Below are 17,297 nucleotides of genomic sequence, written 5' to 3' on the forward strand. Positions count from 1 at the left end.
TGCCTCCCTCCCTCTCAGCAGCTCCCGGCTGCTCCTGCCCTCTCTCTGCTCCCCGCTCCACTTCCCCGCTCCCCTTCTCCTCCTTTCTCCAGCCCCCTCTTCCTCTCCCATGCCCTTCCCTCTCTTCCTCTCCCTCCTCCCCTCTCCTTCGGGGCTCACCCCCTCTGCCTTGCAGCCCCCATGCCTTTCCAAGCCCCTCTCTCCGGTGCAGAGCCCCCTCCCCTCCCCGGCCGCCGTTCCGTGTCCCCCCGGGCATCCCCGGTCCGCGGTGCGGGCCCCGGCCGGCTGCGCCCCCGGGAGAGGGACGGGGAGCGCGGCCCGCGGCTCCTTCCGCGCCCGCCGCCGCCGCTGTGGTGCCGAGCTGCCGTCTCACGAGCAGGGCTCCCTCCTCCCTCTCTCCTCCTCCTCCTCCTCCTCCCTCCCTCGCTCCGCCTGGGAAAGTGGGTTAGGAGGGAGCGCGGGGCTGGAGGCTGCACAGCCACAGGACTATCCCCTCCCGCATCCCGGTGGCACAGGATTCCTCTTGTTCCTTTTCTTTTTTTTTTTTTTTTTTTTTCCCCACCACTCTTCATCACTCCAAACGGGTCGATTTAATTGTTATTATTCCGTAGTTATTTTGCTACCTGACTTTTTCGTCTTGCTTCTTTTTCCCCCCCTTTTTTTATTTGAAGGATCTGCTAAGACTTTTTCTTTTTTTTTTTTTTTTTTTTTGGAGAGCCTTAAAAAAAAAAAAGCCAGGAAGGGAAAGAAGCCAGCAAGAGACTGAAAAGAGCAAGAGAAAGTGGCAGCTGAGAAGGACTGTGAAATCACCTCCCCTTTCTTGGACTGTCGATCATAGCGAGAGTTGTACATTATTATTATTGTTTTTCTTTCTGCATCTCTCTGTCCACATACGCAGGCAGAGAAAAGAGACAAGTACTGACAGTGAAACTCGACGAGACCAGCCATGGTAGCAAGGGCTCAGCCTGATCGGAAACAATTACCGCTGGTCCTACTGAGATTGCTTTGCCTTCTCCCTACAGGGCTGCCAGTCCGCAGCGTGGATTTTACCCGAGGGACCGATAACATCACCGTGAGGCAAGGGGACACAGCCATCCTCAGGTAGGGCATTTTGCCAACTTTTCCTCTCCTGTGTGTGCATCTATATTGCCATGTATGCAACGTGTACGTGTGACGTGGTCCAGATTTGTGTGTATAAGTCTCTGTGAGATTGTGTGTTATTTTACCTCTCAAACTGCAGTAGCAGCAGCTGCTACAGACAGGCTCTGCATGTGTGTTTGTGCTTTAATATGAAAAAATTGCAAAGCTTTTGAACACTTCTTGCCACACTATCCTCTGTGTAGTGCCCTGGATCGAAAGAATTTCAGTGGGGAAAGATTGCTTGTGTTAGCCAGCTCTTGGGAGCGTGCACTTTCCACCAACCCTGCAGTATCAATAGAGGAATCGAAAAGGGATCCAGCTGTGCTTGCCAGATGTTACATTGATCTTCCCATGCTTCTTTTTGTACATATGCAAAAACTTTATCCTTGGTGCTGCCAGAACTCTCAGGCAAGTTCTTTTGGGAAACTCTTGTCCTTTAATTATATTTATTTATTTTTCTGCCCTGTGTGGAGGGAAGATGGATACAATAGTTGAACAGGCTGGTGAAAAAATGGTGTAGCAGCTCTGACTGCTACAATTTACGAAGATTGCATCTTTGTGTGTTGGAGTTTTTTTTCAGGGCGAAATAAATGGGTGTATGCTGTGCCTGTGTGTCTGGTTGTGATGAGGATGTCTTTGCACATGAAACCTTGCTTACTGGCAGTATTGAGTGTTGTATTTCTGGTTTCATTGTGCAGGTTTTCCAAAGGTACATCTGGCACTACTTGGGCTTTCAGTTAGGAGTGTCCCAAATAGCTGAACTGCAGTAGTCTTTTTCCTGTAGGTTTTTTTTTCTCAAATTCTACCTTGCTCAACTTACCTGCAGTAACTCCTCTATTTGGGAAAATTCTGTGTGTGTGAGTGTGCACACTGTGTATTATGGCTGTAAAACTACTGGGTGTAATTTAAAATAAGTCTGTGATCTGTGTGAGGAGCTGATAGTGCACAAACCCTGAAGCATCAAGGGAGCAATCCCCTAGTAAAGCTAACAGCAGCAGCAAAGTTTTCTTTCTCTTTCTGTGAAATAAATCCTGCTGCATGTCACCAAACACTCTGCTACACGATCCCCTGTGTCCTGCATCCCTCCCACTTAATGATAGAGGGAAGAAGGATGCTGGAAGAAGGATGTGTGTGTGTGTGTGTGTGTGTGTGTGTGTGTGTGTGTGTGTGTGTGTGTGTACACATATCGCTTCGGTCGCCTCCCATGTCCTCGGTTGTTTTGATCCTGGAATATCCATTCAGCAGCTTCCATTCCCCAGCTCTCCAGACTTGTTAACTTGAATGTAAGATTTATCCACACAGAGTAATAGGATTTACAGAGTAATTCATCTGCCTTGCATATGCAGTGGAAGCGGTTTAGATTCGACATGGTAAACACCTAACAAGGGGTGTTGCCTCTGACTCCAGCTTCTCTACTCTCTCTTCCACTCACTACCAATCCATATATCCCATTAACCCTTTTCTAGCAGCACTCCTAGCTGACTTATCCCATTTTTAAAGGCAAATCACTTCCATCAATCATTTATTTTGGAGGGGCTGCTAGGACAGATGTTTGCCAGCATGTTTGGTACATGCAGCCGCAGACAAGTCATTAAGCTCGCTTGCCCAGACAGGGGTCACTAGATTTCTATTTCCCACTTAACCTTGGAGCTTTTCAGTTTATCTAGATGCTGTGTGCTAAAGCTGCATTTGCAGCCGAGAGGGCTGAGCGGATGGAGGAGATGGTGCCTGCAAGGGCTGCGTGTGAAGCGTTCCTTCATCAGCGAGCTCCACGGGGCTGCATGGGAGACTGCTTTCTGTGATTGCGTGTGGCTTGCCAGTGTTATGTCAGGCACTAAAATAAAACACCTGAGTGAAGGGATCCAGCTGTGTCAGCCAGATGTGTGCCAAGTGACACAGTCTGCAGGAGCAGCACACCACCCGGCCATGTAAATGCTTGCCCCGGGCAATACTGTGTTCCTGGCTGGCTGCATTTCTGTCACAAGTGACTGTGGCCAGTGCACAGGCTTTACCTTTTCCTTCAGCTGCCTTCCTAAGCCCTTTAAGCAGATCTGGCCAGCTATATGCTTTTCACATTTCCTAGGAAGGGCAGCTGTCTCCCTTTCCCTGGGACCAGACCCAGGTTTCTGGGATATTTCAGTTCCTCCTTCAGACAAGGAGCAGAAACCAGGCAGTACTGGGAGACAGACTGCCACATGAAGCTTGAAGGTGTGAGATTTCCCTATGTCCCATGGACTTTAGGTCCTGCAGGACACATTTCATGTCCTCAGTTTTAAAGCAAAGATTTTTTTGCTAGCTTCCCCCTCACTGTTTTGTCAACCTCCAAAACATAACTCACTTTAAGACAGCCTTGTTTTGAAAAACTCCCAGTGTCTCACTCTCCCTGTCTATAGATCCACTGTGACAACAGAAGGAAAAGAGCTAGATGGGGAAAAATAAAAACTCCATTAGATGATCTATACTAACTGTGTTCAAAGCATAACTTTATGTCCACAGATAGATAGGTAAGAGTTTTCTATGCATGGATCATATCACCTATCTTGGCTAAATATCTGCTTCAGAGGAATTGTGCACCATCAGTTTACCAGTGTCCAGTAGCTCCTGTAGCTTGAAGGGAAATGAAAATGTAGGAGGGAGAAAAAATGATACGCAGTTGGAGAGAAATAAAAGCAGTATACATAGTGATAAGATAACTAAAAACATTTTGTTCCTGTAAATTGTGATGCAAATCATTCAACAAATCACTAAGGACAGGATATTCTAAATGAGTCTTCCTCTTGGGTCCTTACACATTTGTATATAGGGTTACACTTGTAGGTGGAAGAATGGGTGGGTGGGCTGATCTATGAAGTGGAGAAAAATAGTTTATTATAAGCCCTAATGTTCCTAAAGGAAGCCAGTTCTCTGAAGCTTCATCTGCAGCTTGTTACTCAGAATAGAATTATTCTGAAAAGTTTGGAGATGACTTTTTAAAGGTGTAGCATTTAAAATATTCCCTCAGTCCAGGACTATTAAAAAATGTCCCTACCTCTAAACTGGCTCATCTCCTAAATGACCTGGCAGCAGATTTGATTCATGTGTCGGCCTTGCTGAAGGTTGATGACTCTTAGTGAGTATTTGGCATGGGGAAGTTAGGGAATTGCAGAGAGAATAAAAATAGCTCATTATAGGCTATCCACAGGGAAAAGGGTAATTGTCTGCTCCTTGGAGCAAGGCAGAAAAGAGAGGGCTCTGACAGCTGCAACAGGTGAGAAGGGCTGATCAGAGTTGCTGGTGTTTGTCCAGCTGCAACCAAGAAAAGAGAGTAGGATGTTTTAAAGATGATGCTGTATATTGGCGAGCCTGTCAGACTTACTAAGGTTTCATTTTTTTAACTCTGTCTTCAGCAAGTGAAGGACACTGAACCTTATTTTGAATATTGAGAGGGAACTTTGGCTACAGTTCCTGCCAATGTATGGCTGTCAAGATTACAATCATGAGGCTGTCAGGTTTTGTATGCAACTTCCCTACTTGGTGTTAGGAAAAGAAGAAAAAAATATCCAAACAAGAAATGTACAACATATCCCCCAAACTAATTAAAATAAGAAAAGAAAAGAAAACAGGCCCCAACCCCAAATCTTCTTGCTGTTTGCCTGCCTTCAGCATCCCTTCCCACCTCGTTTGCTGTGCACATTTTGGGTGAGCAAAGGCGGGTACACGTTCAGCCTAAGGAGGGGACGAGGAACACAAGGATGTTGGCTAAGCTGTGACATGTGCAGTAATGAAGGGCAGCTGCTGCAAACTGGGAAGGAAGGGAGCTGTATTTCTGTGTTATGTTTGACCCTCTGGATGGTTTAAAAGCAAAATGGCAGTGAGGAGTCCATGCTATGGGATCAGGTACCTGTACAGCATGTTGGGAAAGATCAGCTGCCTCAGAACCACCACAGCAGCTCACCTCAAAGTGCCTTCAAAGAGCTCATCTGAGGGTGTCAGCAGGACTTGCAGGTTGCCCAGGAATTTTGGAAGTTTTGGCACAAGTGCAGATTTAGCCTTTAAAAACTCCTGAAATGGAGCTCATCACGAGCTGGAACCAAAATGGGTCACATCTCCATCCCAATCTGTTCTGTTATACCAGTACAAATCCAGAAAAGCCCAAGGGCAGAGTCAGAAATATTCCATTTGTCTTTGGGGCAGATTCCCAGGGACTGCAAATAAAGAGGTACAAGTGACTCATACAGGGCATAAGCTTCTGAGCGCTGCTCAGATGATGTTCAGCCTTTGGAGAACTGGGATCTCGCCAAGGCCAGAATTTGGCTCATTGCTCTTGAGTTTTTCCAAGCATCAACTTTTCATCAAGAATTAAAACAATCTCGTGCTGATGTGCAGATGAAAACCAACATTTGACTGAGTGTACATTTTTCATTTTTACCAGGTATTTTAAAATAATGTAAAGTTTCAGGCTGATAGCACATTTAGGAACATCCATCCTAACGGGTACTTAGTTTCTTTAAGTTGCATGTTTCAAAGGATGGGCTAGAATCAAATTACCAGCGGTAATGACAGTGCTGTTGGCATAATCCTGCAATATAAGCAATTTATGCAAACTCTGTTCTTGGCCTCCCAGTATTTTGCTGATATGTTACATGTGGAGCTGTGCTAGAGGACAAAAGCACCTCAGACGAAATAGCAACACAACATCACAACAAAGTTTATGCCCTATACCGTCATTTTAAAAGAAAAGTAAAAGCTGTTCAGATTACACTTACAATTAGCATATGATTTATAACAGGGAGCACTGAGCAGAGCCCTTTGCAAGAAATGAGAATAGGCACGTTCAAACGTATAATGCCACATAATAATACAGTCTTGGCAGTAAAATTGTAACCTTGATTATTAGTGGTATTGTTGTGGCACTTAGAGGCCACCACTGGGTTGAGGCACCCTTTGTATTAAGTGCCACGTGAGCAGAGAGTGAGAGATCCCCTCCTCTGCAGGGCAGGCAGGCTATTAGCAGGGATGGACCCAGGCTGGGGGTGGGTGGGTGGGCAGGAGGTGAGGGGACTCGCCCAGGGTTGCTCGCAGGGCTCAGGCACAGCCAGCCTAGTGACCCATCCATTAGCCTGGCTTGCCTTTTGGCTCAGCCACACAGCAAACCAGCAAATGTGACAAATGAGGATTCCCTAGTACATCCTCATCCATACTGGTGTTGACTAAAAGTCCCAAGTGCCTTCCTCTCTCTTTGGTCTGTACAAATCCTTCATTATCAGTTCCAGGGTGCATGTGTTGAGACAGGGTGAGTCGGGATCTGTGCAAACTCTGCTGATTCTTTCCTTCAAATGAAAAATAAAAATGTATAAATGTAGTAACAGATGATGTTGCAAAACTTCCAGCTCTGGCGGCAGATGGTGCCATTATATGAAGGCACACATGCATCCATAGATATGTGAGAGTGTGTGTGTGTGTATACATATGATAAAGACAGTTGCAATATGTGTATGGTCAAAGGCTGGCAATCATCATCTCTCCTTACACACACGCATTATTTTTATATGGTGTACCCAGAGGTAAGGGGGCCCTTCCTGCAGGGTGGGACTAACCTATCACAAGGAAAAGTGGAATGGAAATTAGAAAAGGAAAGGCTTTCTTTGGTGAAACGATGCATGTTTAATAACACTGTACGTATATTTTGCATTCAGAAAGATGGAGAGACAGCGTTGAACTGTATGGCTTTAACCTCCTCCCCTGAGTCTGCAAACACACTTCAGTTTGCAACTAAGTACCATATGTTTTCCTACTTAGTTGGCATTATAATTTATATAGTACTACATGTTACCTGAAGTGTCTTGGAGTCAGTACCTCTTCCACTCCCCTCCCCAGCAGGTCATGAGGAAAGACCTATTCTTAAAATAGCTCATAGTTACTGGAATTCGCCATCTCATAACTATAAGTTTTCAAAATATATGTTACACGTACCTGCCCTTTATATCCAGACCCACAGGCATCTGATTCTGACAGATCTGCAGGGCCACAGCTTGCTGCTGATGCAGCGGCATGGCTTCAACAGGCTCACTGAGAGGCTGAATATAGCCATTTTCATTGAAGTTAGCTAGTTTTGTTGTCCATCAAAATTCACTCTGGTTTGTGTGAACTTGTGCTCTGCTGGAGTAAGTGCAATGGAGGGCACAAAGGTGAAGTCAGGAATTTACTGAGTTTTCTTTTACTGTTCTCTTGCTGAAGAAATAAATGAATGTGCTTTTCAGCTGAATCTGACACCAAAGCATTTGCTTCAGGCTTCGAGCACATCTAATGTGCCTGGTTTTATGGTAAGTAATGGGAACTAATAATGATGAGTTTCACCTCTGCCTAGAAAACAGCTATTTCAAAATAATGTGAACCGCCAGTCTCCTCTGTGCTGATATATTTCTGCAGATTTTTATTAGGAGCAACTTGGTTGTGTGGGAGAGGCCGGCTGTGGTCCTAGAGTTCCCCCACTGTGCTCAGCCCTGTGCAAAGAGAGGAGAAATAGCACTGCTGCAGCTCTATTGATTTCACAGGGGCTGGGCTTCCTCAGTCCCAAATAACTTGATGGAAATGAGCCCACTCACACTGGGCTGGCATTCATCAGATATTTTGCAATAGCGCATCTGTATGAAATCTGGGAGGTGTGTGCTTGTGTGTGCCTGTGTGCAAGGGTGTGTTTCCCTATGTTTGCTCTCATTTAAAAGTGGAAAGTGTTTTCTTGTGTGCAGTGGGACAAATTTCATATACTTTGTAAAGCTGCCACACTTGCAACTGAGAGACAGCACTGCCAGATGGCCTGGATAAGGGTCCTCTTACTTGGAGGCCTCTGTGGCTTTTTCCAACTCCTGGACCGCAGCAATCCTCACCAATGCTGGAAGTGTCCATTTGTTTCAGTGTGTTTCAGTTGCTACAGCTGTTAAGGAGAGAAAGCAGCAAGTATATAGCAACAGAACAACAGAATATAGCATCTTCCTCTTCTGAAGCTCAGAGATTAACACCACTGTACATCTGGCTAATACTGACCCTTTGCAGTGGCAACCTGAACCACTCCCACCAATTTGCATTTCAGTAGCAGAGGGAAGTAGTGAAAACTTTGAAAGAAGGAAGAGCCTTCTCTCCCTGTCCTGTAAGAACCCAGATATGTCTGAATGGTTTCTCATCACAGGTGATCTCCTTAGATGGGTTCCTAGAAGTGCACCAGATTTATGGGGGAAAGGGAAAGGCCAAGAGGGTTCCAGCTTACCCCCCAACCTGTGCCAGCCTCTGCGTTGGACAAAACAAAAGGGGAGTGGTCCCACCTCTGTGCAGCTGCTACTCATGGTGCCACTACATCTTCTCCTCTCAGGGTCAGCAGGATGGCCATGTTGGAGATGCACCACTGTCATTGTCCCTAACATGGTGTATCAGTGAGAGCAGTGCCCTCCTAGGGGTGGTGGTGGAGATGCTTTTCCGGTGTAGGAAACCACAGATACTTTAACCAGAAACCCAACAGTGCCTTATATGGCAGCTACCTCAGTGCTCTACTTCCTCTCTCCATCCCAGGCTGGTTGTCCACCCTCACACGAGACCATGATTCGGAGCTGCATATCCAATCACCTTTCTTGCCTTCCTCTGCAAACAAAACCCGTGTTGAAATCCACTGGCAGGCAGCATCCATGACTTTGAATAGTAAATACAAATCTCTCCTTTTGCCTCTCTGTCTCTCTCTCTCTCTGTTATTAAGCTGACAGGCACTTAGCCAATTATCCAGTCGTCATCTCAGCTGTATTTATGAAGGAGGAAGAGACAACGCACACAGCTCTTGTCTTCAGGGCTTCAGCTGAGTCTCCCTTGTGTGCTGTAGCATTTCCCCTTGTCTGAGCTGCTTAGAATACACAGGGAAAGAAACCAGTGAAAGGGTTTGGTTGAGAAGAGGGGTTGGGGAGTAGAGATGGGGAGAGAGGTCTGCTCCCCCAGACCAGGGGCATGCCAGAGCTGTCGCTGTTTGGCACTGCTTTTGTGTTTAAATTTGGCAGAGCGCACACGCCTTTGTTGCATAAGGTTGCGATGGATGGGGAATGCGGTGGCTGCGGGTACTTGCAAAGTCCTTCTGCAAGGATCAAAAGTCAGGAACTATGTGTGGCAGATTGTGAGTCTGTGCCTTAAAGTGAGGGAGTCACATGTACTTGGGACGTGGTGTGCATTTGTGACTTGGATCCAGGAGCCAACTCTAATCCCCAATGCGGTACTGCGCCTAGAACATACAGCCTGCGCTGGCTCAAGTGTTTACTCCAAACAGAAAAATTTAGGCAAATAGCACTGAAGTGTTCTGTGAATATTTTCATGAATGTTAAAAATGAATTCACTTTGGCTGCAGCTGTGCTTCCTTTGTGTGTGTGCATGTGCATCTTCTTTTCTCTCCCCCTTGTGAATAATCTGAGTGGATGAGTTTTCCTTGCCCTGGCGTTCACGGACAGAATGTTTTTAAAACGTCCATAGATGAGCAAAACAAGGCTCTAGCAGCAACTTCTGCAGCTGGAAGCCCTGTCCATACAGATCTGCAGGCATGTGCCCCTTCCTCACCTTAAACCAAGACACTAATTTTGTGTATGCCTGTGGTGCTCTTGATATATATTTATATTGGATGCTGCTTAGGGAGCACTGGACATGGTTCTTGCAACCCCTCACAGGAGCCCAGGCATAAAAGCAGTCGAACAAGTGAGATGTAGAGCTCATCACAGCTTGAGCCACAATAATTTATGTGCACGTGACAAGAGAAAATTACCTTTAAACTCTGCACCCAACCAATCAATCTTGCAGCAGCCTGTTTTTGCTCAAAAAGGTGCCTCAGGCCAAGCCTATCAAGCTCAGAAAAAGAAAGGTTAAAATGTTCCAACATCATTATCTCTTCCTTTTTCTTTGGAAGAGAGGAACCACAGTGACAAAGCCTTCACACCAGCTGACTCCTTCACACCAGCTCCTTTATAGTGAGTTTCATTCCCACCTCCAGCCCTGATTCCCAACTGGAGTCAGCACGAATTTGTCCATGATCAGGCCCAATTCTTATGTGGTCAGAGAACAGAAAGGAAAGCATGTGACAGAGAGGACCAGGCACAAATAAGCATGTTGGAATTGGAAAATGCTCGAGAGGGGAGGAAAACGTTACCACTGCAAGGTGCAATTGTTGAGTGCTGCAGGTAGTACAGGTATGCTAGGAAGCCCCCATCTGTTCCACGGTGTCCTCTGAGCTTGGAGAAAAGTGAGATTCCAGGAGTGATTACTCCTTGAAAAATTATTGTCCCCTCTCTGCCAAATATGATGTAACATGATCCATGGTCTCCATCCCTGCAGCAATAGAGCAGGGAGCCTGCACCAGCTGAGGCACACAGGGGAAGGGGCAGTGGAGCCTCCCTCCTGCTATGAGCAGAGACATGTGTGGGCTGTGATTTAGTGCACCATGCTTGTCCCTTCAGTGCAGGCAGGTTTATTAGCAGTCCTCTTGAGTCAAAGGACTGGGGAGGCTTTAAGCTGCTGGAAGAAGATGGAGAGGGGCTGCTGCAGCCTGCCCTCACTCCCTCCTTTTCACATTTGCTGCCCCCTTAGCCTTTGGTGGGCTGCTTGAATAGGAGTGATCCTTCCACAACCCCCTGACATTTCTCAGGCAGGTTCTGTCCCCTGCCTCCAGCTCTTCAGACTGGCCCCACAGGGTATTCATTTTCTCTTCCTGCACAGAATGCCTGGTGCATATATGTTTAGTGAGCCCACGGAAAGGGTGTGTGTAGGAGGGCTAGTAAGAAGTGACGCTGTGTCACCAGTAAAGCTCTTCCTCTTCCTCACAGAAATACAGTTGGATGCCTTTTGCCTCCCAGTGATGTGTTTCTCCTGCTTTCAGTTGTGATCCAAGTTGGAAATGGAGTGGTAGCAGATCTCATTCATTTATGAGGTGATTGACAGGCAAGAGCTTAGGCTGCAGGCTGGTGTGAAAGCCACCTTGCTGCTGTCAGCAGAGGAACACACTGCAGTGCCTGCTTGGTGTGCTGTGATTCTACTCCTGGAACTTGGAAGGAGGCAGCTGGGGGCTTTTTCTCCCTCTGTTGTAGCTCTTTCTTGGGTGGGAAGCTTGACACTCTTGCATGACACTCACGTGGGGTGACACATCAGCGCTGGAATGCAAATCTGAGATTTTCTTGTGCAAGTGGCAAAGAAGGCAGATGCATTTACAAGACAATGGTGGTGCAACGTTAGGGAAAATTCTCAGTGTTCAAATTGCCAGACCTCTCTAACCTTGAAGGATCAGGACTTTAGCTGATGAGTTGTGATAATTTCAGCCATATTTGTCCATTGCAGAAGCTGTAGAAATTTTGGAGACTGCCCCACGTTTGGGCCCCCATTTGTCCAATTTTCCATTTGTCATGAAACCATAAGATGATACAGAAAACTAAAGCACCAGCTGCTGGTGCTGTAACAGGGATGTTCCTTGGTGCTGGTCACTCTTTATTAACCTCGTGTGGCACTTTTTGTAGGACTGTGTCTCTGAAGCTCTGGTGAAAACCCACACATTTTGGCTGCTTTTACACTTAAGAGAAACCTGAGATTGGCATCCATAATCAGGAGCAGAAGGTGCTGCAGGCAATCTGTCTTCCTTGCACTGCATTAAACCCATTTTAGTTTTTTCAGTTAAATATCAAATTATCTGTCCACCCACACATCCTCCCCACTGCAAACACTGTGGTTAGGGATGGGCCATCTGTAGGACTTTTACCTGGGTAAGGGGGTCCACGGGGGTTCTTGCGTAACATGCTTCATGCGTATTCATTGGCCTTTAGAGTGGCATTTCTTTCCTTCCTATTCTCCTGGCTGGTCTCCAGTACTGGCAATGAGTCAGAGGCATGCAGGTCTATCAATTTGAAAAGTGTGTCCCAAGGAGGAGGAACACGTGCAGCTTTGTTCTGCCCTGACTTGGGGAGGAGCACTTAAATGCAGGCCAGGTGGGTCAAGGACTTTGGACATGGTCAGACCAGTTAGCCTTTCAAATGCCTTTTTTTTTTTTTATTCCCCACAGGAAGCTCAAAGTGGGAGCAGCATCCAGCCCCCAGAGCAGAGAGAAGGAAGGGCATGCATTAGATTTTACAGCATCCTTGTGTTGTGCTGTAGCTGTGTCTCTGCTTCAGTAGAAGTGCTGGCTGCCTGCTATCACTACAGCAGGGTCCTGTGTCTCTTTGGAGGGCTTTATGTTTCTAAGGAGATGTGGTCCACTTGGATGGACTCCAAGTGGGAATGATCATAAGTCTAAACAGCATACTTATGAGGACAGATGGATGAAAATGGGGCTGTTAGAAGTGAAGTAAAGAGGACTAAATGTGAGATATGCATAACAGCATGCAGGTACATAGGACACAAAAGAAAGGAATTACTTCTGCAGAAGAAGATGGGGAGGAGTTTAGGATTGTAGCAAGAGAGGCAGGTTTGATGTCGGTAAGCTCTGCAACAGTAAAGATTGCAAAACATTGAGTCAAATTTCCTTGGGAGGCTGTGTAACTCCATCACTGGAGGGCTTTAAGGCCTGACTAGACATGTACGAGGAGTGACAGCTGCCACAAATGACAAAGTAGAACTGATCTATCTTTCACAGAGTAGAACAGACTAGATAGTTCCTTTGGGTCTCTTCTACCTCTGCTGCTTGATTCTGTGCTGCCTTCAGGCTCAGAGAACAGCAGGAGCATAGCCAGAAAGGCAGCTGAAAGGTTCAGGGAAGTGCCTCAGTGAGATGCCGAGTGAGCCCAGCCAGGCAGTCCTTGCCCATTTCTTTGGCTGTGGCTGACCTTCTCCCTTTCATCTCAGGGACATGATGTCCTCCAAGGAGACTGTCATCAGTGCCCCTCCGGTCCAAGCATGTGACACTCAACCTATCTGGTAAAAAGGAGTAAGAATCTGTGTTAAAACTATCCCTAAAACTGATTTTCTTCTGCAGGGACTCAGATTTTTTTCATCTGCTGCCCTTGGAGGGCCACAGGACCTACAGGATGTTTTACCGTAAGCGTAGTAGGGAAAAACAAGTCGGAGGCTCAGTGTTTTATCCTGGGAAAGTTTGATGATGTTGCTGAATGCTCACTTCATGAGGCTTTGTCAGCATGTTCTGTTAATGAAATGTCACCTTTTATCGGTATGAAATCACGTTGTGCATTGGTATATGAGCCCATGAGGATTTGAGTCTACCTGATGAGAGGTGGATGTGGTGCAATTTATGAGTACTCCTGGGGCTTTTCCTCACTAGGGAGCTGGCATGTGACATCAGGCCCAAAGTGGAGCAGGTGGCAAGCCTTGCAGCTACTGAGTGTCATGGATTTAGCAGTGAACTGGGTGCGCGTGAGGCGATGAGAAAACTCCAGTGCAGTGAGGATGTAGGGGTGAGTAGAGAAAGGATGTCTTAAGAGGTTGAGGAGCAATTTAAGAGAGGAAAAGCTATTCAGGGAAGAAGGGGAAGAGCATAAAGGGGCCTGCTGTAAAGTTTGGAGTAATGTGCTTGGTGTTAATCTTTCTCTAGCTTTAGTGACCCAGGCTGTTGCTAACCTGGCCAGGCAAGCTGCCAGAGGCTGTCTCCATTGCTCACCCACCGTCCACTCTCATCCTGTCTCTGACTGGTGTTTTCTTGTCAGCATTTCTCTCCCACAGATCGATTCCTTGTTGGCTCATCCCAGTGATTTTAAGCATAGAGAGAAACTTCCTCTTGGCGGTGAGAGATAATCAAGCTGAATATTACCCATCTCTGAAGTGCAGGCAGTTCATGAGCAGAGCCAAAGTCAATATCTTGGCAGATGTTGCCTTGCATTGATTTATCTTCTCCTGGAGCAGGGTGGATGGTCTCAAAGAAAGCAGCATGGTCACCTGGCCAACCCCCAAAACATTTGCAGGCTACATTAGCTTGCTTGATTTGGTCTCCAGAAGCTGCTCTCCTCAGTGTCAGGGGGTAGAACAGCATGGTGCCAAACTCACAAATCCCTCCTTTGTGCTCATCAGTGTTATTTCTTGTGCTGAGACACATCCTGGGCTCAGAGCACCAGCTCACGGTGCTGAGCTAAGCCAGCCTCATTTACTGGCTTAATGGAGCAAGGAAACAAATGTGTGTGCTGCTGCTGGTGAGGGGAGAGGAACAAGAGACCCATGCCCCAGAAAGGCCTTGCTACATGGGGGTTCTTCCATGCAGGAAATCTGGATGTGTCAGAGAGGAAAGTAAGGGAGAGGAAGCTTCTGTCTGAGCAGCAGGAATGGGGGGAAATAGGAAGGGCCCCTCTTCAAGCCAGAGGAATTGCAGTCAGCAGTCAGCAGATTGCTGTGTGGGACAGGGTGGGAGGAAAGGGGGCTGTTGGCAGATAGAGGGGGATGGTGGAGGCAGGCTGTGGGGAAACCAATTGCCAGGCAGGAGGACCAGGTCAGAGTGCTGCTCCTGGGCTCTGCCCGGTCAAACAAGCAGACAAAGCATGCAAGGCTACCTGTATAGAGTTCCAGTCCCAAGCTCCCCGGCATAATACACTCTCTGTTTTCAGAAACCTTTGAGCTCTCCCCCCATGTCTGGCAGCTCCAGGTTTGGCTTTGGCAGGAAAGGGACTCCAGCAGAGTAGGCAGGGGGTTTTTCAAAACCACAGCTAAAGAGAAACCATCTGTATGATCTCAAGTAACAGACACTCGCATGCAAAACCCATCCCCTTCGGTACCATCCCCTTCCCCCAGCCCCTCATGTCCCCAGTCCTGGCTGAGCCCTTCACAGCTCCTCTCTGCCTACCCTGCCGTTTTCATGCTGGAGCAGCAGGCACTGCGCAGATACACAAACCACATCTCTGGTTCTGCAGCTTCCCCCAGGGTGTGGACAGATGCTGATTGTCTTCATGCCCAGTTGGGGACAGCAGGAATTGTTATAAATAGCATCAGTCCCTTGCGTGGCAAAGACAGAACTTTCCCCTAGAAGTCCATCGCTCTGCTCCCAGGACTCATTGGGAGGTCTCTTAAATGTCACAGAACGTTGCAGCAGAGAGTACCTCTGGAGGCCTCCTGTGGGTTCAGGGCTTGATCCAGGCAGAAAATGGAACAAGTTTGCTGAATCTTTCCTCACAATCTGATTCTTTCTGCCTGTCCTCATCATTTTTATGTGAATGGCAGTTTCTGTTCAGAAGAGACTTGGGATTGAAATAGGAGTAGCTGCAGAAGTGAGCACTTAAAATGCATAAACCTGATGTGTTGAAGAAAGAAATAGGTCTGGAGCAGCATAAGGGATTATAGGGATGCCAGGACAGAGCTGGTGTGGGGATCCTCAATTCAGGAGAACTTTGCTGGGGGTACTGCCAGTACCACACCAGAAAGGGGTGGTAACAGCAAGAAAACTTAACTTTCCTGCAAGAAAGTAATATGCTTTTCCAGCACTAAAGATTCCCTCTGCTTCCCCTCGGGGGTTGATTTGCTTCTGTAGGAGTGCAGATTGCATAAGGAGCCAAAAGTAACCTGTTTAGAAGCAGGGCTGCTCATCCTCCCTCTCCTCTGCTCCCTGCCCTCAGGCAGAGGGTGCCGCTCTACGCCTCTGGGCAGCTGAAGCCCTCCCTTTGCATCTCCAGAGCTGGCACCAGGCTCTGTCCCCTGGCAGCAGCAGGACACCCCCTGCTGCAGCCCCACTCCAGCCTTGGGCACTGGTTGCTGCTGCCGAGGCTCTGTTTGATCAGCAGCAGCTCCTTGGCTGGGTTTGTGGCCGCAGGGGCCGCGCTCCAGCAGGAGAGCGCCCTGCGGGCACTGGGGGAGCACCTTGTGTGCGCTGACATTGAAATTAAAGCTACTCATAGGAGATTCAGGGAGCAAGGAGGAGCAGTACCAAGGCTTGGATAGCCTCCAGCTCACGTGTGCCTCCCCGGGGCTCCCCAGTGCCTCATGGAGGCCCAGCTTGGACTGCTCTTGTACCATGTATTGGGCTGTCGGTCTCTGTTTGTGATTTCTGCCCTGTCCTTGCTTGTTCTTTGGTTTCCTTTGTGTTTATTATTCTAATTTATTGAGTTACCTGGAGTGTTTTCACAGACACCAAGGCTGCTTTGCAGAAATTAATGGTTGTGCATTCTGCTTGTCGGTGCCTTACATAGGCCTTGCTTTTATGTGATAGAGACTAAAATATGCTCAGAGAAAATGAAAATGTTAATCTCTATTAAAAACATGTGTAGAAAAGTTGTTGTCAGATCTATGTCAGGGCATATGAGTACTTTGAGATTATTTAGCTCAGTAGCCCCTACCATTTCTGAATCTCGAAGTATTTTAATTGATTTCCCCTTTAAGACAAGCCGCTATTTGTCCCCATTTTCTAGTGTGGGAAACTGAGGTTTGGAAAGGAGGTTTGCCTCACCAAATTAGTGGCCAGACATAGGTGACCAAAATCTTTGCTGGCTGGAACCCCAGTTTTTAGGTCTTGTTCAGAGCTGTGCTACCTAACTGGCTGCTGGACTAGAATATCATATTAATGTCTCTGAATGTAATGCAAAAGGAGGAGATCATCTTTCTTCAGTTGTGGTCAGAAAGGCCAGATCTTGGCAGTTCCAATTTATGGAAATGAAGCTGTGGGAGGGAACGCTTTACTTCTTTTGTGTTCCCAAGGAAATCTATGACTGGTGTTTGCCATCTGAGTGTTCTCCTCAATGAAATAGGGATTCTGGCCCAGAGAATGAGCATCTTTGTAAAGGAGGAAACTACTTCCATGCATTTCTGTAAAAGAAGGGAGGAAATTGAGAGGAGATACCTACACATAGCAGTGCAAAGTGTTTTGTGGGGTTTGGATGTGCTTATTCACTTTTTTGGAAAGGAGTAAAGCGGGGTATCTCAAAAGGTGGTTACAAAGTGCGTAACAGCTCACACAGCTCTGCAGGAAGATCTAGATGGGGTCATAGGAAATGACAGGCCTGTAAATCTTGGAACTATGTAGGTGGCAGGTCCTTTCAGGGGCTGATCCTATAAATCTATTGAAACAAGCTGTCTGTTCCCTAGAAGTTTACTGCAAAAGTGCACTCCTTGATTGGTTAGGGAATGCCAGATCCAGCATTTTGTGGAGATCACAGAGTCACTAGGGGTGACATGATGCAGGGTGGAATTTTCAGCTGCTGGGACACAAGCCATCTGAAAGGGAAGTTTCTTTTCAGGTCCTCCATGAACTCATT

The 17,297-nt window shown here is 47.1% G+C and overlaps 1 protein-coding gene across 2 annotated transcripts in view; it reads left to right on the forward strand.

Annotated features, from left to right (window-relative positions):
• Positions 1-458: 458 nt before the first annotated feature.
• The window catches only part of LSAMP (limbic system associated membrane protein), a 304,228-nt gene continuing 287,389 nt past the window's right edge, over positions 459-17,297 (forward strand). The window contains exon 1 of one of the 2 annotated variants that reach the window (XM_058018739.1): positions 459-1,101. In XM_058018739.1, coding sequence (XP_057874722.1) covers positions 947-1,101 — 155 coding nt within the window. In that variant the 5' untranslated portion in view covers positions 459-946. The remainder of the gene's footprint in view (positions 1,102-17,297) is intronic. The other variant, XM_058018740.1, reaches the window with a different exon arrangement.

The sequence above is a fragment of the Melospiza georgiana genome, chromosome 2, assembly GCF_028018845.1.
Source record: "Melospiza georgiana isolate bMelGeo1 chromosome 2, bMelGeo1.pri, whole genome shotgun sequence".
NCBI classification, from domain to species: Eukaryota; Metazoa; Chordata; class Aves; order Passeriformes; family Passerellidae; genus Melospiza; species Melospiza georgiana.